Consider the following 25,263-nt stretch of genomic DNA (forward strand, 5'->3'; position numbering starts at 1 on the left):
GGGGCGCCTGAGCGTACAGGGCCCACGTAAAAGCCTCGGGAAGCTTTCGGGTTAAATCGGGCTCGGTTTGGCTGAGGGGGAGCCCAGGAATGCCCAAGCAGTCACAGTACCATGGAAGGCTAAGTAATTAGTTGGAATATTTCTAAATGATACTCATTAAGATTCCTTTAAGAACCAAAGCCCAGATCATACACATCTTTTTTTTTTAAAAAAAAAAAAAAAGAAAAAAAACTTCAGATATAGATCATCATGGGTTGAAATAACATTTTAAAAAAGAACTAGCTGGGTCTTATATAATCAGCTTGTCCTGGTTTCCAAGAAAGCTCATGTTTTTGCTCAAGCAAGTGAAGTAATTTAATAAGTGCTTTAAAATCCTTCTCTTTATGTGGGAAGGCATCTTAAACTTAGATTTTTTTTTTTTTTTTACTTATGGCATTTTTAATGAAGCATTAATATATGCAGAACATCCCACCAACCCTCTTTCCATAGCTCTCTTTTACAAACAATATTTGTAATGTATACCATAGCTTGTCTTCTAAAATAGAAACAGATTGCTGAACAGGTTTTATGATGTCCTTTATTAGACTGGAAGATGCTGAATTTAGGGAATTATTTAGTCTAATCCCCTAAAGAGTATGTTTTGTATATTACATAGACAGGGTTTCTTCCATCTTCTTAAATATCAGTAATATAACTGTAAATTGCATCTTTTAATATGATAACAGCTGACCTCTTCTGTGCTGGAGACTTGATGATACTGATTTCACCCATGATGCCACATTACCACTTATGTACTAATGCTTTTACAGTGTCCTTTTTTTTTTTTAGTACAAGATTTTTAATGGTAAAGTGATGCATCAAAATTGAGTTCTTTAATGCCAGAGTAGTTTACAAAAGCTGGTTTTAGCTAGGACCAGTAAAGCTTACAAAAATATCATTACGGTATCTGCATTTCAAGTGTTAACATAGCTATTAAATTGGTATATTGCCCGAAAGAAGTTGCTGTCATGTAGATGTCACAGCAGCAATATTGTTTAAGGTTGCACAGCTTTGCTTTTGGTCAGCCTGAGCTAAAACGTGGCAGCGCGTTCCAGCAATCCTGTTGTTTTGCCCTAAGCAGCTTCCTGCACTGTCTGTGTTTCCATATGTCATAGTGCCCAAATCCCACCCTTAAATTACAGAACTGCCTTCAAAGGAGCAAAGTTCCCATCCCAAATGCAGTTCGGAAATTAAATCAACCTTACAATCATTCCTGCTGTTCTCTCTCACAACCCATCCCTCCGTCGCACTTCTGAAGCAACCATGCTCTTTTCCTCCGGGCTCCAAATACCCTTTCTCCCTGCTGCTTTTCTGTGCCTGCCCACGTGGCAGGCAGACTGCTGCCGGGCCTCCCGTGGGTGCCCGGAGCAGGTAGTCCCCCCGGGCCAGCCCTGCCCTGGAGAAGGACCCATGTTCTCTCTCCAGCCTGTGGATGTTTCTCTGTGACTTGCTCATTGCTTTTTACTTTGGCAGTTCCCATCAGTYGTTCCCATCAGGATTACAGTAAAATCCCCACTGATGGAGGATGTTGTGGGATTTGCAAAATAATAACCTTCAAAATTGAAGGCTGACAAGTTGAAAGAACCTGACATAAATGTTAAATTTGGTGAACGTTGGTGCTCACCATGCCTTGTCGTGGATTTCACCACTAGCAAAACTCTTACTGACTTGGAAGAACCAAACTTTTAAGGTTTGTGGTCTCATGTCAAGTTATTACTTTGCATTTTAACAATCATCACCTTTAAAGCATTTAAATACTTTTATTTAATATTTAAATACTTTTATTGAAGATGCAAACATGGAGAAATAGTGAATGCATTTAGTCTTAGACTACTGAGAAGGCTTTTGTCTTAGTTATTTAATGTAGAACTGTATATAGTCTGTTTTAGGAAAATGAGAATTCTCATAGTAGCGTTAGTGTAGTAGTAACTACTGGTTGTCTTCTGAGGGGAAAAGAAAGATTTAGCTAAAAACGTTCACAGACTGGTGATGTTGATRGAGTTTGATTATGTCTCTTCAAAATGAAGGGAGCAAGGCCACAGTAAAAGMGAAAGCACAGCAGAAGACATTTGAGAAGGATCAGCTTCTGTTGCCATGGGTCACTTTGCTGGGGAAGGAGTAGTGCCACCAAACGGTCTGATGGCGGTTCTGAGGCCTGAGCAACCACCACGAAACAATTTACGGAGCTCCTTTCAGCTGCTTCTGGAGTCCTGTGGTCATGGCAGCTGCCAACGGTGGAGGGGATTTTGCCAGTTAAATCAGATTCTTCTGAAATGGTGGGACAGCAGGACTCTAATAGTGTCAGCCCAGGTGGGTCTTAGCACTGAGTAAAGCCTGATGGCAAAGAGCACTTTAGTCCCTTGTTTGGTCCGATGGGGATAACCTTCTGCCTCAGGATTACCGTTGGCACTGACTGGTCTTGGGAGCTGCTTTTAGGGTAAAAAAAATTACTTTTTATTTTTTCCTTTTCATGCAAAATGTATTTGTGACCAACCAAGTCTGGGGAGTGTATGGAGGGAAAGACAGGGAGACTGGTGAGCGGAAGGCATTGTTGATTACAGTGAAGAAAATTGTCACAGGCATTTCTCAGCTGTATTTTAATATAAGGGACTATCTTTTGCAGAAGGTAATTAAAATCTAATGTGTTTAATGACTCCTTCCTCTCTCCATGGAAAAATCTGACTCTCCTGAAGTGTCTCTGTTTGCTTTGATGTGATCCGTGAGCCTCCCTGTCACCACCTCTCACCTGCTGCTCGGTCAGCTCCTTCGGGGCTCTGCATGTGCCCCTCATTGCTGCAAGAAGCCAGATCATTTCCAAAGCTCAGTTAACCTGCTCTTCTCTGCACCTCCCTTTCCCCTAGTCTCTCTCTTTTTTTGTTCTCTTGGGATTTAAAAATGACCTAAGGACATGACCGATCTCTCCCCAGTCAGTCRTGCTAAAGGTGTGTTCTAGGAGCAAGGTGAAACTGCACCTGAAGCAGTTTGCTAGCTGCAGCTAGCAGAGTTTGCTGCTTGTTGTCTCCCTCTAACCCCRTGCTGTTCCCCAGAGACCAGTGGGAAGAGAGGTGGCATTTTTCAGGGAGCTGATCAAGTCCCAAAAATCAGTTTTATTTGGGCTAGGTAACATGTTGGAGAATAAAATAACCTTTCCCTGGCTTTCTGACTGGGTGGGGGGGTTCAACTTGTTCCCTTCCTGTTGTTGGTGATGTGCAAAAAAAACCCCACAAAAGTGACTGCTCAGAGTGTGTTGGTTCCTGGGGTGGACCCTTAGCAGGAACTCACTAGTAAATTGCTACTAAAATTGGAAAGATTTTTCACGTGCATCCAGGACAGCAAGAGGATTTGTTTCTTTGCTCAATCACTGTATTCTTCGGAAACCTCTTAACTCTCTCCAGTAGTCTCCTCTTCCTTTTTCATCGCCTCAGTCTTGGGCGTTTTGCCCTGTGCTTCAGCAAATCTGAATTCCAGCTGTTAGTGCCAGCAGGGAGATGCAGGACTGCTGGGAGGGGAGGCATCGCCTCGTGCCCCAGCRGTTTCATTTCCATCTTACGTTCAGTGGAAAAGCTGCCTCGGGCTTCTTGGCTGCACAGCTGAACGCTTCASTCTCCGCCTGTCAGGCTGGGTAAGGTGACAGCCGTAGTCCGGCTGCAGACGCGTACGCGTCTGTGCGTGCACACAGCCAACTCCTTCTGTTGGAGGCGGCAGGGAGGTTCACAAAACACTGCCTGGCTCTGATGTGGGATGGCACATGTGGGCAGAAGCCCATGCAGCCTGGGATCAGCCTGCCAGGACAGGCCCTCATCACTCTCACTAGCTTATCAGAACCCCAAACTGACCATCCGCATCGCTCCAGCAAACCAAGTACAAGCTTCTGGCATCAAGAGCATCTCCCACCTAATATTAAATGAAGTTTGCTAGAGATTTCTGGCATAGTTCTGACACAAGTGGGTTTTAGCTTTTCATTTAAGAAGTTCAAGTTCCCTGTTGGTTTAGTAATAGCTTTATTCTCAGGCAGCAAAGTATATTATGACCCTGCGCCTTCTGGCTTGCCAGGTTTGCCATGCTCCTGTGTAGCCGCCCGTAATGGCTAGAGGATCCCGCCGGGATCTGTGCCTTTCGTCTTGCTCTAGTCATCATCTACCTGCAGAAAGAGACTTTTTTTTTTTTTTTTTTTCATTGAACACAGGCTTATGAGCCTCACTCTTGAGCATTTCCAATTTCCTTAAGCCTTGGATAATTAAATGCCTACATACTTACCTCTTTAGCTGCCAGCAGGCATGAATGGGCTGTCAGCTCTGCCTCAGTTCCCTGAACTCCTTTTTTTTTGCAGGCTGTTGTATTTCACCTCTAGCTTGTCCATCGGAAGCAGCACTGAACATAACCATAGCTATGGCCCCCTTGCCGCAGCCCACAGTATCTCAGCAGTTAGGTCTTGCTTGCATGCATGATCCTATGCTTGCTGTGGGCTAAGCGCGTAGCCCAGACAGCCTGCAGCTCACCATTACCCTCTCCTTTCAGCCCCAGCTTGTCCCTGACAACCACCCACCTTCCTCCCATCACAGGATCAAAAACCCAGCTGATCCCCCAGCAGCAGAGCAAACGTGCACCTTGCACATGCAGCAGCAGCTGGTCCAGTACTTTCATAAAAGAATGCAGAATATGAATAAAACCTGAGGCGCTCCAGCATTGCTGAGGTCATCGGCACTGCTCAGGCCTTAGCAGTGGGAGCAGCTGCTGCCCAGGAGGGTCCTGGGCACCACTGGCAAGGTCTGCTGTGGTCTCTGTTAGTGCTGCTGCTGCCACCAAACAGAAGAGGAACAGCTACACACCACTCAGCATCTTAGTCACCCCTTGAAAGAGGTGGTTAGTTTTCCTAAAACTGTCCCAATTTTCTATAAACAAACAGCACCAACAAAAAAATAACATAAACAAGGGGTTTTAAAGATGCCCCTCCTCCAAGTTCATTGTATCTATTACATGAAGAAATAGGAAAAAAGAAAAAATGGGGGCAGGGGGTAAAGGGTTAAGAAATCCTCAGTTACTAGGCCATATTAAAATACGGCAAAACTAACTAACCTGGGCTAATTAATAAAATTTCAGGTCTTGATTGCTGTTTAACTGTTTACTGGAATTATTTAGATTATGCTTCACAGTAGCCCCTTTTAGCTTTGAAATCTCTGTGTAAATCACACAAGACTACTTACTTACTATTTGTGTATGCGATCCTACGACAATGTGTCAGAAGAACACAGCAGAGATGTACAAACACACATATACAATGTCTCATGGTACAGAACAGTATTTCCAAAGAACAGTAGTTCAAAAGACTTGACCAGGAAATCACCTAAAGGCATCTCAGTTGTTCACCAGTGCCCCAGTTTTCTTTTTGCAAGTTGTACTCTCAGTGTCTGCAGCAGCTGGAGTCTATTCTTTTCATTTCTAAAGGTTACCAGTACAGCAACGTGCCTGAGTTTGTGCGTCAGAGCTGTCATTTCAAGCCATCTGCAACGTGCTGCTGCTGATTATTTAAATGTTAACTTGTTCACTCCTCAAAACATGCAAGAAAGGAAAGCGAGATCATGAAACAATTATGTAGCTCTTTCTTCCCCGCTTCCTTCCATAGAGGCACGTTAAAATCATCTAAGGCAAAGTCTGTTGTAGGGAAAGAAAGTGTTTGATTAGTTTCAGTTTCAATTCCTGAACTTACAACACTTGTACACTATTTATTTTGTTGTTTTAGCTATTTCTCTTTATTTCTTTAGAGGTGCACTGGAAGCTTACGTTCAATCAGTGAGAACTAAAGAAGGAAAGGAGTTTGCACCAGTCTATCCCATAATGGTTCAACTGCTGCAAAAAGCAGTGTCTACTCTTCAGTGAAAGTTTCAGGACAACTCCTCAGACAAAGGTCAGACAGCAATGCAGTTGTGCTGCTTTCGTTCCTCATAGTTAGGGTTAATGTAAATTATTTCTGCGTACATAAGCTTTACAATGGTATGTGGTTACCTACTTGTCTATGAGATTTTTAGTATCTCTCACTTCATGTTCTCATCATAGGAACTTATTTTACACAAATTATAATGAAATTGTAAAATTTTTGTGCGCTGTACATCTAATAAAAATTAATCATTCTCTGGCACTCTTTCTGCATTTAGAAAGGTGTAAGAATTAGAATCAAATAGCTCATATGCAGAAGTAGCTCTCTTCTGACAGGAGCAGTTTGAGTTGAATACATTTTAGCCTTATTCAGGAAAAGGTACTTTCAAAATGCTAGAATTATCATTTTCCATCTAAAAAATACACTATGCATTTTAACACACAAAAAATATTTACAAATGTAAATGAGTTTCTATAGCATTGCATTGCTTGAAATAATTCATATTGATTTCAGTTTTTTCTTTTTGCTTAAAGTATAATAAAGAACATCCACTATCCAATCCTGAATTCACTATTTAAAATTCTTCAGTAACCTCCTAAATACAAAGCATCAAAATACATTTAGCAGCTCTACTTGGTTTAAGATATTCTACAAATTTATATGGGCTAATATATAAAAATTTTCATGCAGACCTTCCTCATGTATGCAGGACTGACTTAATCATTAGTCTTCTGTAGTTTATAAAATACACTACACCACATTTTAATGAATTTATTTGAAATAATATACAAGAATATAATGTGCAAAAATCTTAGGGGCAACATCATGTAGACGTGTCAGGAACTGAAATTTACAGTTGTGATTCTTAAAAAACAAAAACAAAAACATAAACAGCTGTTTAGTAACATGAAAAGCCATGATTGAAAAAGTTCACAGCAAAAGCAATTGTACTTCTAATGCATCTGCTCTAATTTTCGGCAGTTGGAAGGAAATAAAAGTAAAGTGCAAGTGTTGCACGTATAGTTAAGTGCAAAGTTTGCCCCCACCATAAAGATGTCTTATGGCAAAATAAAATATCATCCTAGAATATGTGGCAAAGACAAAACACGAAGTTAAAACTATGATGGTGACAGTATCAAAAGCACCATTTTTCTTGAGATAATGCTATTTATTCATTTCATCCTGGCCTGGCTATTGTTTCCATTGGAAGTAACAACTCTCACTATTGCCAGCTGGTGCAAAAATATCTCACTTGTGGATACAAATTTTATATGTGGCAATCCAAGAAGCAGCTCCTGTGCTACATTACACCACACTCTCCATTTACCACACGGTCTGGTAACTGGTTGGCAACTGGGCAGACTGGGAAGCTATAGTTTGGTAACACTACATCTTGCCATTTCAGAAAATCCCAGATCCCAGAATTGTAATTAGTAATATGGTTGTGCAATACATATTAATCAGCAATAAGAATCAATGTATAAACAGCTGTTACATACTTTAAAATTCCCCTTTTGTACATTTTCTTTTAAAAATAAACATTTATACATATCTCCTTCGCCTCTTTCTAAAGTACTTTAGCACCACAGGATATCCATTTTCAAGCCTATATTACCTGATAACATATATGAAGTTTGGAAGAGAAATAAGGCAATTTGGTTTAACATGTTGATAGTTTTAGCTTACTTAATGTTCTATTGTAAAAAGCAAATCTGCACTCATATTTAATCACTTCCGACTTGATGGTGCCAATGATGGTCACAGAAATTCACAACAAATAGTAAGACCTTGATCTTGCATCTTCTTGCCATCAAGCAAAAGCCATTTTGTAAATACAGAGTTAACACGAAAATTCTAGCTTAATGCTGTTGTGAGCCCTGAGAAAAGAGAAGAGGAAAACATGTTAGCAGTAACAACTCAAAGAGGAACACAGACATAATCTTAAATATAGAAAAAAACTTGCTTTGAAAGCCACATATATTTTAAATTGTTGGTTAATTATGCAGAAGAAAACCAAAGACAGTTTTCTGTTCTAAAACACAGAAAACAATTTTATCCCTAGGTCATCAAAAGAGATCTAGACTACTTTGGCAAAGCCTGGAGCCAATCATCATTATCTGAAAAGCTAGCTAAGCTGTGAATGGAATTCCTAGTTCTCTGAAATACAATTCAACAGTGTCTTTCCTCCTGCTGCAACATAGTAAGGTGTACAGATACTATTATCCTGGCCTGAATACCTTAAGAAACAGGGAAAATCCAACTATAAGTTAGTATAAGAAAGCCATCCTTCTTACTAAGGCCAAGCCAAATGTTGCTTTCAGTTGTACAGACACAGACACCCCCCCCCCCCCCCGGGCTCTCTGAAGTTCACAGGTGCCCGTGTGAACTGAACTGCACCCATGAACTCAAACCTCAGATGGGACTCCAGAGCTCACAACCCAATGCCCAGGACTGCAGCAGTGTAAAAACAGAATTAATAAATGGAATTATTTTAACTAAAACCACAACAATAATCTAACAGGAAATGTCACTGTTTATTAAAATAGGATACAGTGCAACATGTAGAATGATACACTGAACAGGAAAACAGCTTGTTCCTGGCAGCTGGGATTTGGTGAAGACTTTTGCAGCTCAGGGATTGAAAGCTCAGTGCTAAGTATGTATTATGGCAGTAAGAAATGAAGCAACTTAGTCCTAGAGCATTTCTTGTTCAGCCTTAACACGTGCATATGCCCTGGAGAAAAATAACCTCATTTACACTCAAAGCTGAAGTCCCAAGCTGACAGTTTGAGGATCAAGTGTTAAGCTTGTCAAGTCCACATCAAAAGGTCTCCTTACTCGACATAAAACAGCTGACGAGAGCACACAGCATTATGTGCACCTACTGGACCTTTTCTTCCAACATACGCTTCTGGTTTAACATGTAGGCTGGCAGAATGTCCCTTTTTTGATGTTATCATTATGAGATCCATTAGCTGAAAGCTTTTATTTTACCTAATACATTCACCACCTACTAATATGCTGCTTCAGACTCTTAAATTGATGGCCTCCTACAAAGTGGAAAACAACTTACTTCCTCACAGCAAAGTGTTGCCTACTGTATGTTTTACAATTAACACATAGCAATAAATGAAAAGGATTAGAGAAAGAAATATTAGATTTGTTCCCTACATAGCTCTGTATATACACATATAAATTAACAACAAAAAAGCTTATGAAAGGGTAAAGAAATAAAGGTTTTACTGAAGAAAAAGGAAAATGACAGACTTGCATCAGAAAAGAAAACTGTGAAAGCTTTAGTGCTTTTTGGGGAAATGAACAGATTTCAATTTAGGAATAATCTTATAAACTTAAGTTTATTCCTAAATTGAAAAACAAAAAGCATGATGCCCTTCTGTATTACACAAGCATACTCACTTTCAGATTAACAGAATTCATGGAAACTCCCCAAAATATCTAGGGACAAACCTTCTTCTGGATCTGTCCCCTGCAACTGTCCAAAAGCACATTACAGGACACAGGGAAATAAAAATAATTTTGGCTAATGTAAGAAATATGTTAGCAGAGTAAATTCTGAACAAAAAAGGAAACACTGTAGCTTCCACATGAACACGTTCAACTATATAATGAGAAAAATCTTTTGACAAAACATACAGAATTTGTTCTTTTTCGTTTCCAACAGTCAGGATTTAAACGTTTCTGTTCTTCTGCCAAGGCCTTGGCTTCTAGCGTGTACATCCGTCTTTCTTCATTTTTCATTTTCTTCCACCTGTCACCAAGTATCACACTTATGGCTCTGCAAGATAAATGTTTACAGAATGGTCAGGAAAGGATATTTTTTAAAGAAATTCTTTAATTTTCCTTTTTTATTTTAACACTTTAAAAAACATGCAAGTTAACCATGAAAAAGCACATACACATAGAAGAAATCAACTGTATATTTTTAAGGAATTTTTTTTAAGCAATCATGTTTCTGATTATCGTCTCATACCTCCTCTACCAGTTAAACAACAGCTGGGATGTCTGTGTTAACTAAGCATGAGTCGCTGCAAGTTCCAACCTTTCAAAGGGTGCACCTCTGAATGCACTGCAACTTGCGTAAGCTAGCGAAACAGAGATGTTAAAAAACAGCCTAGTGCAAACTACTACATGGTAATTTACATTTGTTTTGCTCTGCTTTTGTATAATGAGATCATTTACCAAACCATTCATATACCAGCCTAACAAAGATCTGATTAACTGCAAATCTCCATGTCCACTGAATAGATGCATGTAGCTTTCTCCACCTTAAATGTGCACTAGGGAACAAGGGTGGGCAGAATGCACTGCTAAGTTCCTATGCAAATATTCCTATGCAAAGAGGAACTCTTTGTTCTATCGTTATTTCCCTATTGTTATTTCCAGAAGCTGGATGTGACTTGTTTTTCCTGCTCCTTATAAACTTCATGACCTTTGGACAATATTTCCCCATGCTATCACACCATATCAGTCTCAAACGTTGGGTCAATATTAACATAAAACCTAACTCCATCCTTTTGCAGAATAAAATCTCCAAACAGCTGCTTGATCAATGACCATGGTTACAATGATGAAAGTTTTATTACCAGTCCTTTAAGAAAGAGGTGTTTAGAACTAAGTACTTTTTGATATTTCACATTTGAAAAGCTCCTTGTAGGCTGTAAAGCTATTCATAGACTTTCTAACATAATCAAGAAGATCACAGTGTCATCAAGCATTTCCAAAGCACTTCACATATGGCAACTGTGAAGAAGGCTGTTCTGCTCCATACCAATAAGAAAATGGATTTTAATCCTGAAAGACTCTATAGTACCAGTGAGGCTTTTATGAGCTACCGAGCATTCATGGAGCACAGTGAGAACTCCACTGAGGCTGCCATTAAGCCTGTACTGTCAAATGCTCTGGTGACTCCTCAGAGCAAACTCCTCTAGATGCAACCAAATCCCATCAAGAGCAAATCCATGTGCACAGTCTGCCTTTTTGGCAATGGATTTTCTGTTTTTCTTTCCAAATTAAGAATCAGTATCTTTGGTCTATCATTAGAAGTAAACACACTCCAGTTTAATTAGTGTATCTTCTGTACATTTTGGCATTACCCAGAGGCATATCAACAGCACCAGAAACCTTTCCTTTTCTGTCGCTATTTTGTACTCATGCACTCCTACCCCGAGAGAACACTGTGACCCAGACAGACTGCTGAAAACACTATTGCATTTCCAAATAAAAAAGCAGCTTCTGAAATCTTTGTATTTACAACATAAAAAAGATTTTATCTCTGGAGACAAAACTGCACTAAGGCACTGAAACTAAGTACAGGATCTGTGTTTTCAAAGTTTCAAAAATCTGGTACAGAGACAAAAGCTTCACTCCTCAAAGGAAATACTCCTAGGTGGGAACCTGAGACTGAAAATACAGAGAAATTTCTCTAACATAACTCGACAAAGACCTAATTCTGCTGACCAGAAATGAGTGAGAAAAACCTGACCCAACTGCACTACTGCCTTGTGTGCTATTTCATGTCACGAGAACTTCAGAGTGCTCTGTACACTGCCCTGTCCTCTTCAAATACTAACAGGATACTGAAAACATTTTAGCAATAGACTGGAGGACACAACCACTTGTATTACAGCAAATTCATAAAGAAACAAATTGTAAAACAGTATTTGAGAACACCTGAAGTTCACTCTGAGTAACCACATGCACCTGTACAACCATTATTAATAAATGCCATTATAGTTCATGCAAGTTTCTTTGCCTTTACAATCTGTATTACTCAAATTATTCAAGTATTTCTAAAGGCAGGATAAAGTCCAACTATGGCTACAGTAAGAACACCTGGAAAAGAAGCTAGTGTTGCTTTAACACCAGTAGAAGTCTCTGAAGTATGGCCCCAGTGGTCTACAATACTTAAAAGAACCATGTTAGTGTGGACTTGCATTTTGGATGTTTAAAGCTCACGCTTTTTGGCATGGCTTCACCTTCTGATGTCTGCTTTTTCTCAGAATGGAGACAGTTTAACTCAGAATACCTCAAGTTCTGTCTTTTCTTGTATGCATAAACAAAATAAAGTGACTGTAACAAACATAAGAACTCAAGGATACAGAACTGGGTCCTAAACATAACCAACCGTAAGATCTACTCCGTGATCTGAAAATTACGTATCTTACACTTTAAAAATATGCAAATTAATGAACTCCTCAGCAACACTTAAGCAACAGCAGGGAAATGCCTGTAAAATCCATTATCACCAACATGTATGGTTTATTCTGCATTGTATTTTAGAGATGGCAAGAAACTGTGTTGAAAAGCACCATCTTTCAAACGGTACAAGGAACACTATACTCTAAAACTTATTTTTAAGTTGTTCTGTTGCCACTTTCATTCAACATACTCAAACGCTTTGGACGTCCATCCAGCTGCAGCTCCAGTATATTGCAACCATTTGAAATCAGCATTTTAAATTAAAAATACAACCATCATAAACTTTCCCAGTTCACTTTCTTATTTTTCATTGGTAGTTACAGTGAATTTGAAAACAGCAGATTTGCTTCACTGAAATTACTATAAACATTGCAGAACATCATTGCCGTGACAGAGAAGACCAGATGGCATTTAGGGATGGGTTACTTGTATGGTAGGATTTAATTTCTTAACACTGTTTAAAGCCTCCCAACCAGAACGTTAAGTAACAGCCAAAACCCCTTCAAAGTCCTGTCACTTTTAACTTTTGCCAGATTTAGTACTAGAATTATTATGTGAMAATGTGATTTTTATGGCAACAGTTTTCCTTTCATAATGTTACATCCATAACATTATATACAAAATGAGTGTCTGTTCATGTCCTTCAGTTTATATCTACAGATGCACAATTGGTATGAAATTTTAAGATTATTTAAAATACACATAATGGGTGTCTATATTTAAAAAAAGGACATGCATGTGCACGTATATAAAAATAGGAGTAAAAGTAAACCAACAAAGAACCCTCCCCCCAAACACACATCCATTTAGCTCTTCCTGCAAGTTTCAGCAGATTGTTTAGTAGTACCTTTAGGAAAAGAAAAATCTGGCAACACTTCATTGTTGTTTGGATTTAGATCTTTCAAACATCCTAACAATCAGAACCCCATTTTTAGTAAAATGTGAAAACTGAGGAAAAGGATAGTGACTGCACTGAACAATTTACAAGATTATATCAAAACATAATCATGGCTTGGCTATCAAGAACAAGAAGTTCCCCTTTTCCCAGTACTACACGTGAGCGGAGAACCTGGTATTTTTTTTTCCATTAACATTTCTCATTGGTGTAAACAAACGTTGTGTATTTGTGACTCTGCCTGGGCACATATATACATATTTCACTTGCTTTACCCAAATGCCTTCTCAGATGTCTGCCAAAAATAGCCTGTGTGTGTCAAATTACTGACTATGGTAAATATTTAAAGTATCTTTCAAACTGGTTATTTCAAATGCAAAATTTAGTCCACTCTAGGTTTTAAAATGGGACATGTATATTCTGCTAGCTCAACAGTGAGATCAAAATTAGAATTTTATACCATTACCTGTTGTCYTTCCCTGGATACATCTGAGTGTATTCAACTCTGTATTTTTTGGCAAAAAGCATGAAGGCATTCATTGGTCTTTTGCACTTGTTTGGAGAAGTGGCACTCACAGTACTTGCAGTCCCTGAGCTGTGGCTTTTGCCAGCTTTGTTGTACAAAGAATTGGAGGAAAGATGTGATGATGCCGTAGATGCACAGTTTTTACTGCATTCTGATCTCTCAGCATCCTGATTGTTCGATCCTCCACAAGACAGAGAAGCGCGACGCTGGCGAGCCATGCTGCTTAGCACATAAACTGCAGAGGAATCCATTGGTGTAAAATCATAACTACAAGAAAAAGACATATCAGAAAATGAATCAAGTATTTTTYGTGTACAATACCTAAACAGTTGTTCCACTCTTAATCTGTACTAACTTTCTGGTATCTTCCATGTGACATAATGGATTTGTGCTTGATGCAGATGTCAGTAAGAAAAAAAAATCTGGTAGAGGAACTAATAGTTATTTCAATATGGCAGTGGATTGCAACTTTACAAGTATACTATCAAATCCCCAACTGTGTATCAATTATTATACACAGTCTTCAAATTTTACCTTCTTTTGAAATAAGCTTATTTTTGCTCCTGTCCTTACCAAAATCCAAATTGCATCAGTGAATGATAGGTACTGAAAATGATAACTAATCTGGGGAGTATAAATGTTCAGTATGCTTGCAAATATATGCTAATAACAAATATGAAACCATTCTATTAAGTAATACTACATACACTCAAGTACAAATAGCTGCTCTAGGCAGTGAAATAAAAATGCTTTTAGCGCTGAACCTTTCACTGACATTAACACATGTTAACACGTTATAGACCCACAATATTGAATACTACTGAGTTCAAAGCTGACAAATGTCTGCCCTCTAGTGACAAAAATGTGGTAATTCCTCCATACTTCAAAGTATTTCAACAGCTCACATCAGTTGTTTCCATACAGTTTAGACCTCCAAACACTATCAACCCTCACAATTTCTTGCTGACTAACAACAACATCAACAAACCTCTAATAGGAAGCAGTACAGAAGAAATTATTTGTGATCTCAGGAATACTAGCTGTGTGCAGAATGACAGCGCTGTATTCCTATGTATGGTATGTGGGGAAAGCATGCTTTCAAAGGTGCCATTCAATAATATATTTAAAACACTAAATTAACACCACAAAATAAACACAAAATCTGTATCACTCAAAGGCTCCTCTCTCTCACTGCTGAATGTGGCTATGGTTACATGGCTTCTACCAAAAAATAAAAGTTTAGGCTGTTTTCTGAAATAAAATGGAAATACTAGCAAGGACATACTGTGAACAGTAGCCCAGCTCCCATCTGCACAAGCAATCCCTTTCTTTGGGTAGAACCCAGAGCAAGGGCAGCGACTGAAGGGCTATCTCCAAAATCCACTCCCTTGGAAAAGTGAAGAGCAACAAAGAAGGRATTATGTTGACAACTTTGCAGGCCAGTTCACAACATGATGAGAAAGAACTTCTCTGTTCTCCAATAGTCCAACACCTTTCCTAATCTCCCTCCGATAAAACAGCAACAGTGTTTTGTTTTTAAATTCTTATGTCCTATGACCAATTGCTGTTGCTGCACACTCCTTTCTCAGTGTTTTCCTGTCCACTGTCCAAAAGAGGGACAAGGAATTTAATTGTCCACAAAGTGTTCCACTGTGATGCAGGATGAATAAGGTGCCACAAATCCAATTTCTTCAGTAACATGTAAACATGTTATCAGCGCTCTACAGATGAAGTTCAGAATACGAGCAAATAAGCAGAAAAAGCCCCAGACAGCAAATGTGTGAGGACAAGCAGTTTGAACTCACTCTCTATCACTCTCTACTGAAAACATACAAGAACACTTAGGACTTGAAGTTCAAACAGCATTTCAAATTATTTTTTTCTACAGTAAAAAATAACAGAGAGTCACTGACTGAAATCAAATGCCAAAGAGGAGTTAAGATCATAGGAAAAGGTTCTGCTTAACCTATAAGCCTCCAAAGAGTACATAAAAAGTCTTAGGAGTAATGCTATTTCCTTTCTTAGAGTATTAGAACAATTTAGGTTGGGCTCAAACTCTGAAGGCTCTACGGTCTAACCTCTTGCTGAAAGCCAGGCAAACTTCAAAGTTAATCAGACCTTGAAGTTAGATATGTCTGTTATATTGGAAGAGAGTAACAAAATAGCAGAACCCTAGCTGCACATTAAGCGTACATTAATAGCTAGTGAACATGTTATATTGTGGGAAAACTGTATTAGAACATTCAAATCCAACTCATTTTACCTAAAGAATTCTTGCAGGTAATATATTCTTTACTGCTTTATCTAATCTGTWTTAAACTACCATAAATAGGGGCTGAGAAATTACTTCATTCTGAAGTCTTACTTCACAGTATAGCAGAGGACACTACTACACAGCTCTCCTGATACTCAGTCTCCATTTTCCCTCTCATTCGTCTTGTATCACCCCAGAAGTATTCTCTCTTTGCTCTACATATATTTTAAGTTCTTGTAGACTTAAGATGCCTACTCATCAAATGTGAAAACTGCTGAGGCCACTTTATCCAAAAATTACCTTTTAAATGTATCAAAAACACCTGAATCATCAAAGTTAATGGCATCAGGGTGTCCAGGAGGTAGACACAGATCTCCAAGATGCATTTCACAGCATGGAATGCCATGCTGTACCACAGTCAAGCTTGGATAAAAAGATGACCAACCTGAAGTGGTAAAGAGTTAAATTAGACAAACGGCCAGACAATCTCTCTAGTTCTTAACTGGAGCAATCCTATAGATCTAAATGGAATCCCATTATAAAAATGTTCTGATATATAATTTCTTTCACCCAAAATAAAAATCAGAAACACTTACTTAGGGAATTCTTACAAATAGTTATTTTTTATCTCAAGTAGAATCTCATTCTATCAAAAAAAAAAATGAAAACTGGAACTCTTCATCATCCAAATTTCTACATTTAGTAAGTGAGAAAAACCTTTCTTATTTGCAGCTTTCCTTTCTCCCCCCAGTTTGTTTTCCTGTTCTCCATTTATTTGACCTAATCTTCCTCCAAGACACATGAACTATTTATTACTTTTACAGTTTTGTTCTTTCAAATTCTGTTTTTCTTTGCGAAGTCAGTCAATGGATTCTACAACACTGCTTTTATCAATTTCTTGAGCAACACAGGATGGCAGTAAGACTTGCAATTACYTTCTTTGAGTACAGAAAACCAAGTACATTGTACTTGTAGTAATTTCATACCTTTGTTTTTAACATAGAAAGGGTGATCAAGTCTGCACTCTACAGTAAGCAAGCCATCTTCCACTGTGCCAGGATCAAAAGTCAGCTTCAGCACTGACTCACCAAAGGAAACGCTTTCTTCATGAGATATCAACTTCAAACCATCAGAACCATAGCCCTGAGAACACACAGGCAATTCAGAATTTTTCCCCTCAGAAAAGCATAAACCTGTGTATACTGCAAATGTATCTTCATCATCTTAYGGTGCATTAAAGAACACCAAAATTTTAAGTGCCTTCTCTGTAAATTAGTAAAGACTACACAACATTCAAAGCATGCCTAAATGCATTTAGTTCAATTGCTTTATGACAAAATACTCAAAATGTGATCGGCGTTAGACAGGTTCAGTATAAATCTGTCTTCTATAAAACCCCYTGAGACAGTATATAAAGGCAGAGAGATAACATTACAAACTAAGTATTTTGCTACARCTGTTGAAATGAATTTATTAGAACTAACAGCTACCTTGTAAGMACCCACTGGGAGATTTTCCTCATTTCCATGGCTTTCAGATCTTGCAAAATCTTCAACGTCCTGCCATTCTTTATTGCGTCCTTTATGAAAACATAAACGTGAGCCTAATAGATTTTTTGAAGGAAAAAGAAAAATGGATCAATGTAGTGTGAAAAAGGCTCCGTTACAAATAAAGAAAAGCCAAAATACTTATTCAGCAACGCATGCTTTTTTACCTTTTAAAAAACAGTGCCAAACAGTTGATGGCCAAGAATGGCACCATCCTAAATCATCATCATCTGAAAGTGATGACATGCAGAAAATGCCAGATTCTGATTCACTGTTAGCCTATTAAAAAAACAAAAMCAAAAACAAGATGGTGTAGGTATTTGAATATAAGGTTTTAGGGCTGGTCTTATATATATTTTAGGCRCATTCTCAAATCCGCATCTGAGTCACATCGCTGCATTAAGTTCAAATAGGAATACAAAATGAGGACAAGATTCAAGGAATTCAGAAAATGTGAATCAAGTATTTTCTGTCCTCTCTTTGATATGTGCTATCCTGAAATTCTTATGTTTCATCCTTTATCTGAGATTCATTTGGCCCTCTATGAACAGATCACCTTAGGCTTAAGTGTACTATATAGTATTTACTATATATAGTATATAATATTTTATATATATATATAGCATACAGTATTACTATTGTATATAGTGTGTGTATATATGTGTGTGTGCGTGTGTGTGTGTGCGTGTGCGTGTATCATTCCACTGTAGCTATGAACAAGAACTACTCAAAGCACATGTTATTSCGTGGTCAAATAAATAGAAAAGGCATCAGGTCAATTCTGTTCTACATAAACCACTGGGAGAGAYTCAATACTTTTAACATATCATGTTTGGGAAAAAATTAATTACAGAAAAAGGAGAAACGAGACTGACAATTTTCGTACATCTAAAAGGAGATGGTTCCTTATTTCCTTTTCAAGATAGCAAAAAGCAATTAATACAATTTTAAATCCTTGCTGTAGAAGGTAATGCAGGAGAAGCAAAGTATTTTTAGAATGGGATCTCTTTATAGTGTGGGCTATCTGTATCATGTAACACAACAAGCTCATTGTGTTTGGTAAAAAGAAAGGTAATAAAAAAATCTAGCTTCAATACAAATGGTATTAAAAATAAACAATTGCATTTTTTTAACCAGTCTCTCTTTTTGAAAAGCTTAATCCATTACTCTTGCTTCTTTATTTATGTCAGAGACATCTCAGGACAACTCACCCTTTCATGTCTAACTGGTGTTTCATCCAAATCATTCTTGGAGAAATTAGGATCATTCTTTGAGGATCCTGGTGGAGGACGTGCATAGGAATGTAAACTTTTGCTTGTGGCTATTATGTGAACAGGAGATGATCTACAAAGCAAAATAATTTTAAAGCATCTCAGATTAGGGAAATGAAATATTTAGCTAACATTACTCTAAACTGTTTTGGTTTAGTGATCTTTAACATTTGAAATTTAAATTCACAGTCATTTGTGCATATCCTGCTYGCATTCACATTCTGAATGTACACAGAAAATTATGCTCGTCCGTATCTGAATTATTAAACTCATATTAAACTCATTTCACTCAAAGGAAGCAGATACTCTGTAGGTGCAAATGAATGTTCATTGCAGATGACTTACAGTGTGCAAAGACATTGAAGCTGTATCCACACTGTAGTCTGAAGAAAAAGAGGAGACAATCAAGGTAGTTTTCAACTTAGGTATAAAAATTTAATTTGAACAAATATTTCTGTCTCTGTGAGCCAAATACCAACTAAACTTCCCACACATCAATATTCAAATGCGATGACTAAAGAGTACAAGCTCAGGCAAAGGGAGTATTTAGCATAATTGCTACATAGCTTCTATATTCCACCCAAATGACAGTACTTCCCTGTCAGCACCTCACTGGCATAATGCTTGAGTTTTTATAAACATCTYTAAGTTAGCGCCCCATTCTTTAGAGTACCCTGACTTGTATATGGACACCTGCTCTGTCACAATGATTAAACTGCAAGCATTGCATTACTGTTAACACTACTGCATTTTTTTTTTATCATAACCAAAGACCAAAGCTTCAAATAAAAGGTGAAGCCAAGAAAATTCAAGATCCCACACTGCTTCTTACAGCCTTATGGAATTTGCAGATCATACATCTGAAACAGCATCAATAAATAGTACATTCCATTAAATTTCCAAATAGCTCTTTTAAAAAATTCTGAAGTCTGTGCATTAGTGAATATAGAGCTTAGCGTAACAAATTCATCAGAACTTTTCCTATACTGCTGCACACCAGGTAAATGCCTGTAGTTTCTGAGCTTCCTGTGGTTAAGGAATGCCCTTAAATTGTTCAACCTCATTCCTGGCTGGCAATTAAAAAGTTTGCAACAGGCTCTGCGCAATCTTCTGCAAAAAGAATAAAGTTACTATACAGGAAGATGACAATCAAAAACAGGTCTCCAGTTCAAATTTAGACAGCTTGSAGAGCAAAGGAAATGTTTCTGAAGATGTTATACATCCTAGAGCTAAAAAAATGAAATGGAAGTCAGTACCTGTTATAAAAAGAGCACTGCATCAAAGGACTCTGAGGACTTGTGGCTATATTTGCCAATTCTGTCAACCAGTTCACCCCATTCTCACACGAATAAACACTTTCTGAATTGCTGTTTGAGGTATGTTGGTTCCATGAAGGCCTTGAACATTCTTGATGTGAAACATCTGCATTAAGCTGAAAAAGTGCAGGTGGAGTAGAATCTGTCTGCACAGCCTGCAGTTCAGGAAGATCATCTACAAACAAATACATAAATTACCGTAATTATACCACTGTTAAATTATACTTGACAAACAATCTMTTGAATAGAAAATCGAGCAGTAACCTGAACAAAGTAACTTTTTTTTTTCTTATAGCACAATTACCAACATTTCATAAATCCTGTTCATAATATTTTCAAAATGGTCACAAAAATGACCAAAACGCTAATCTATTATTCATTCATATAGGCATTTTAACAAAAAGTATCAAGGAACTCTAGAAGAAAACCCACAATCTGATAACATTCTTTTATTATTATTTTATTATTTTTTGCTAGACTGAATAGTTAACACAAAATTGTACTGCAGGATTCTGTAAAGGTAGTAATCTGCTTTACTGTAATAGCAGCAGATTCAATAAAAGGCAACTAAAATCATCTGGCACACCATGTATGCCACTAAAAACTTCCAAAATCAGAGGCTGTATAGGGCAAAGCTTTCCATGTTTCCACCACTAAACYGGAATTAAGTACTTCACAAGTCATGAAAGCTAGGTATACATCCTGGTGGGTGTGAACTACAACCAACAATCTACACATTTTATACATTACACAGGATAGCAAAAGAGAGTCCAGTGGCCAGCTTGTTAACAGAAGAATATTATATACTCTTGTGTAACTAAGTACCATTGATCTTAATTACTTTATACATTCAATTCAATGTGTTAATATTTCATTGATTACATCAATACTTAATAATGTATATGCTCTTTTTCTCCAATATGCAAGAACTGACGTTAAACGTTCCTCTTTCTCAAAATCTCTATTTGGAGTTGATCCAATAGCAGAATTCCCCTGCAGGAGGAGCTCCAGAGCTTTCTGTTTGTTATTCCTGGGCCAAACAAAACTTTGGAGATCAGGAGAAGAAACTTGTAGCTTTTTGCTCAACGAACATATTTATGTCAACAAGTCAAGACATCAGAACTGGAAATGAGTTATAAGGAAAACTGACTGTAAACTGAGACTTTCAGATGTCACCATTCACTGTCATATTCCCTGTTTTACCCAAGTTAAACACAAGTAGTCTCATTCAGTCAGCTTCCAGTAACTTCACTATAAGAAAGTTACAATTGCATCAGCTTCAGAATTCGGCTCCATCTGAAGCAGTCAGGTTATTTACCAAGTTCCATGTGCTCATCACAGGATGCATATCCAGGAGAAGATGGCAGGTTTTCATTACACTTCAGCAACTCCAGTGACTCATTCATSCCTGAAGTTCTCTTGTCCACTACCAAAAGGAGTTTCTGAACAGCATTAGGCATTTGATTTGTCTTCACTTCCCACACCATGTTAGGATGTTCCAAAGTATCTGACTTTAAAGAGACAGAGGTTTTAAAAAAATGTATATACAAAAATAGATGCTTGACCTACTGATTACAGTCTAGCCAATACATTGGTCTTTTTACCACAAGGGAATGCTGCTGACTTATCTTCAACCTTTGTCCATGAGGGTCCTTCTCTGCAAAGCTGCTTTCTAGCCAATCTGTTCTAGCTCGTACTGTTTTATGGCATCACTATGCCAAAGGTGCAAGACTGAGACTTCTGTCAAACCGCTTCTCCAAGCTGTCAAGATCCCACTGAATAGTAGGCCTATGCTCCAGTGTGTTGACTACCCCCTACCAATTTGCTATCATTCACAAGCTTGCTGAGGTTGCGTTCTGTCCTTCATCCAAGTCACTAATGAAGATACTGAACAGGATCAGCCCTTCGTAACCACCCAAAGTTGGACTTTGAACATCTGACCACCCTCTGAGCCCAGCTAATTTTCCACCGATGTTGTTGTAGTCCACCCATGTAGTCCATTGCTCTCCAGCCCAGTCACAAAGGTACTACAGGAGGCCATGTCAAAAGCCTTGCTACAGTAAAGGTAAACAATATTCACTTTGTCCACTCAGTCACTCATCTCATCACAGAAGGCAATCAGATGGGTCACATATGATTTGCCTTCAGTAAATCTATGGTGGCTGTTCCCAGTCACTTCTTGTCCTATAAATGCCTGGATGTGTCTTTCAGGAGGATTTGCTCCATAATCTTCCTGAAGGCTAGGGTTAGGCTGACCTGCCTCTAGTTTCCCCATATCCTCTGTCCTGAAGAGGATGTGTGACATTTCCCTTTTTCCAGTTATTGGGACCCTGCCCCATCCCAAAAGCCGTACTTTCATACATTCAGAGACTATACTCACAGTGACATCAGCCAGCTCCCTCAGACACATCCCAGCCAGTCCTCCGGACTCGTCTGTGTCCCTAACTTGATCGTCCACTACCACAGCTAGAGAAATACTTCACTCCTTCCAACTCTGCCACCATGTTCAGGGACTTTAGACATCCAAGCACAGGCCTTGCAAGTAAAGACCAAAGCAAGGAGGATGTCCTCAATCTTTTGTCACTAGGTCTCTTACATCACTAAGCATCAGACCCACATTTTCTCTGGTCATCCTATTATTACTGGCATACCTGCAGAAGCCTTCTCATTGCCCTTCCTGTCTCTTACTAATTTCAGCCACATTCTCAACTGTTTTTAAATACTAATACTGTTAATTATGTTGCAAAAGGAAAGAAAGACTAGATTTTGCTGCAGTTTCATCTCCCCAAATCTCTGTGCTGTAACATGTAAACTAAAACTCATATTTTAAATTAACTTCAACAGTCAGACAACTGTGTGATTATTCTACACAACCACCCTCTCTGGAAGCTGGAAAACAAGGTTATCCAGTCTTTAGTAATTCAGTTATCTACTGTTTTTTCAGATGATGATTAATTAAAGCTACCATAATGTGATTAGTTTCCGCTTTCATGAAGTATCACCGAAAAARTAACCACAAATCTCTTATAAAAGARGACAGTTTAATAGTAAAGAAAATCTTCTAAGTCTACCACATGCACATCCAGTAATGCTGCTGTTATCCACAGTAGAGAAAGACAATAGCTAAAAACAGTCTAATAATTACATATGGAGCAGTARGCCTAGCATCCTGAAAGGCCCCGTAGATAAAAAGCTGTGTGGTAGCAATTATGAACAAAATAGCTACATTTTAATACACAATTGTTTTAAAAGTATTGTATATATACAGCTAACATTAACAATTTCTAYGTTTTTACTCATCCTACAAATTCGTTTCATTCATTTTGCACCTKGTCCTATGTACAGTACAATTCAGATGTAATCCTTTGGGCTACATACTGGGCTTAGCAAAAGCAGTCCGACCAACCTGAACCTTTATAGTATAGTTAATAGGACCCTTTGGAAATTTCAGAAGTACACAAGAAAATTTAAGTCTGACTTCAGAAAACAACTGAATGTACTACTTCAAATAATCACACTGGTATCATGGACAGTTTGTGAGCTATCAAGGACCTCTCAGAAAATTTCTAATCTTCTCATTGCTTAACCTCTTAAGTAAAAGCCTCATTTAAAGAGGCATTCTAAACATAAAAAAAAATACTACTCAAATCTCACCAGTATAGAAGTCAAAATGGTGCAACTCTGAATTTTACTGAGATGGAGTGAGGAGAAGAAAGAGAAATGAGAACATACAGTCAAATAAACATCAATGGTATTTGTATTTTACCTCTAAGAACCATCTTCAATGAAGTTTATTCCTCTATCATCCACTAGGGACAGCAAAAATACAGAATACCAAAAGAGAAGAAAGGCCAGTCATTTGTTAACATTAAAAAAAAAAGAAAGAAAGAAAGAAAAAAAAAGAAAAAACAGGTCTCAATAGCATAGGTCAAGACCTTGATGATTATCTTCAACTATTTCACTCTRAAAAGCCACTCCTTGTTTTTCTGGCTTGTTTGTGCCCTTTCTTTCTTTCCCCCTTCTGCTTCCCCTCCCCTCCATTTTTTTTCCCCTCTTCCTTTCTAATCTTCCTACTAAAATGAGCAAGGCAACTTATTTTGGGAATGTTACCCTCTCCTTCCTTCCTCCCATTGCCAGGATCTGAAAGTCCCTGTCCTGGTATACCTAATACATTGAAGATCAGAGACAAGATACAGATACAGGGTGCTAGTCTAGACAGGAAAGAGACTTGTTTCATCTGAGAAATGATTTGTGCTTACCAGTCACCAGAATCTCTCTAAACCAAACTCATTCAGATGCAAAAGTAAAAAACTTTTTAACAAATGAATTAAAAGGAAATCAAAAAAGAAAATGTGCCCAAGCTCAATTTTCTTCTTTTTTTTTTTATTCTGCTAAATTAAAGCCTGCTTTGGACATCATATGCTTCTCATCTTGTCCCTTGCCTGTCTTGTTTTGGAACATTAAGGGAATAGATGTTAATTAGCTTGTACAGACTTTTTCCTTTTTAATTCATGTTCAAAAACTGTTGTGAAATATGTTTTCTAGAAGTATGCAACCAGGGCTATAATTACTGCCACTTTTTTGTAGAGGCTAAAGGAATCTACTCATGAATTTACATTTCAAAATAAGTTGACCTGTCCTATGCAAAAAATTGGCAATATTAACAAAGAGCTTCCTSGCTAGACCACATTCTGCCCATTTTTAATAGAGAGCTTAAATTGATCCTTCTAAAAGGCTGGGGCTGAGAAGGGGTTTGGCAGCAACTGGGCGACACCCACCCAAACCGCACGGGGCTGGAGTGCTTGGGTGGAAGTGCTCCGCGCGGTTTTCCTTTCGGCATCTGCCCTCCTTCCCCCAACCTACTGCTCAAGTCCCAGGCAAGGTTTATGCCTGGAGCAGTTTACTGGATGGAGCTGCGCACGGAGAACAGCTTCCCCAAGCAAAACACAACATACTGGCCAGACCGGATCTACACCAGGGACTCTTCCTGGCACGGCTGCTTTGATCAGGGATCCTCTCTCCGCATCCCTGACCAGCGCAGCCGGGCCAGAAAACTTTGCAGCGCAAGCGCGGCCTCGGAGGGCCGAGGATGATTCATTCCGCTGCGTGCCGCCAGCCTCGCGAGGAGAGCCCTGCGCACGCCACCGCGAGCACGGAGGAAACGCTGGTCTCCTCGCTCCCCGTAAACGCCCCACGCCGATAACTCCACCGCGCCTCAGCTCCAGCAAGGAGCCATTTCCGACTGGTGCCGGAGGCGCGCGGGGACGCGGCCCGCGGGCGCGCCGCGCGCTGCCCCCTCCCCTCCCCCCGCCCCCCGCCCC

General features: G+C 38.7%; 2 protein-coding genes across 5 annotated transcripts in view; one reads left to right on the forward strand and one right to left on the reverse strand.

The window, feature by feature from the left end:
• The window catches only part of COG5 (component of oligomeric golgi complex 5), a 187,616-nt gene extending 181,143 nt beyond the window's left edge, over nucleotides 1-6,473 (forward strand). Inside the window, exon 22 of the mRNA XM_085298128.1 lies at nucleotides 5,802-6,473. Within this exon, the coding sequence (XP_085154254.1) occupies nucleotides 5,802-5,916 (115 nt within the window). The 3' untranslated portion in view covers nucleotides 5,917-6,473. The remainder of the gene's footprint in view (nucleotides 1-5,801) is intronic.
• Nucleotides 1,795-25,263, reverse strand: part of HBP1 (HMG-box transcription factor 1) — a 24,208-nt gene continuing 739 nt past the window's right edge. Inside the window, exons 1-12 of one of the 4 annotated variants that reach the window (XR_014894955.1) lie at nucleotides 22,323-22,778; nucleotides 21,261-21,453; nucleotides 19,883-20,117; nucleotides 18,567-18,699; nucleotides 17,523-17,634; nucleotides 17,299-17,411; nucleotides 16,795-16,951; nucleotides 16,109-16,253; nucleotides 13,495-13,821; nucleotides 9,569-9,710; nucleotides 5,248-7,791; nucleotides 1,795-2,832 (exon numbers count right to left, since the gene is read on the reverse strand). Coding sequence is in view for 2 of the 4 variants with exons in the window: in XM_085298105.1 (XP_085154231.1) it covers nucleotides 7,774-7,791; nucleotides 9,569-9,710; nucleotides 13,495-13,821; nucleotides 16,109-16,253; nucleotides 16,795-16,951; nucleotides 17,299-17,411; nucleotides 17,523-17,634; nucleotides 18,567-18,699; nucleotides 19,883-20,117; nucleotides 21,261-21,453 (1,575 nt within the window). In the remaining 2 variants the exon portion in view is untranslated. The other 3 variants (XR_014894952.1, XM_085298115.1, XM_085298105.1) reach the window with 3 other exon arrangements.

This window comes from Rhea americana, unplaced genomic scaffold (assembly GCF_003343005.1).
Source record: "Rhea americana isolate MKP2758 unplaced genomic scaffold, rheAme1 scaffold_1, whole genome shotgun sequence".
In the NCBI taxonomy this organism is placed as follows: domain Eukaryota; kingdom Metazoa; phylum Chordata; class Aves; order Rheiformes; family Rheidae; genus Rhea; species Rhea americana.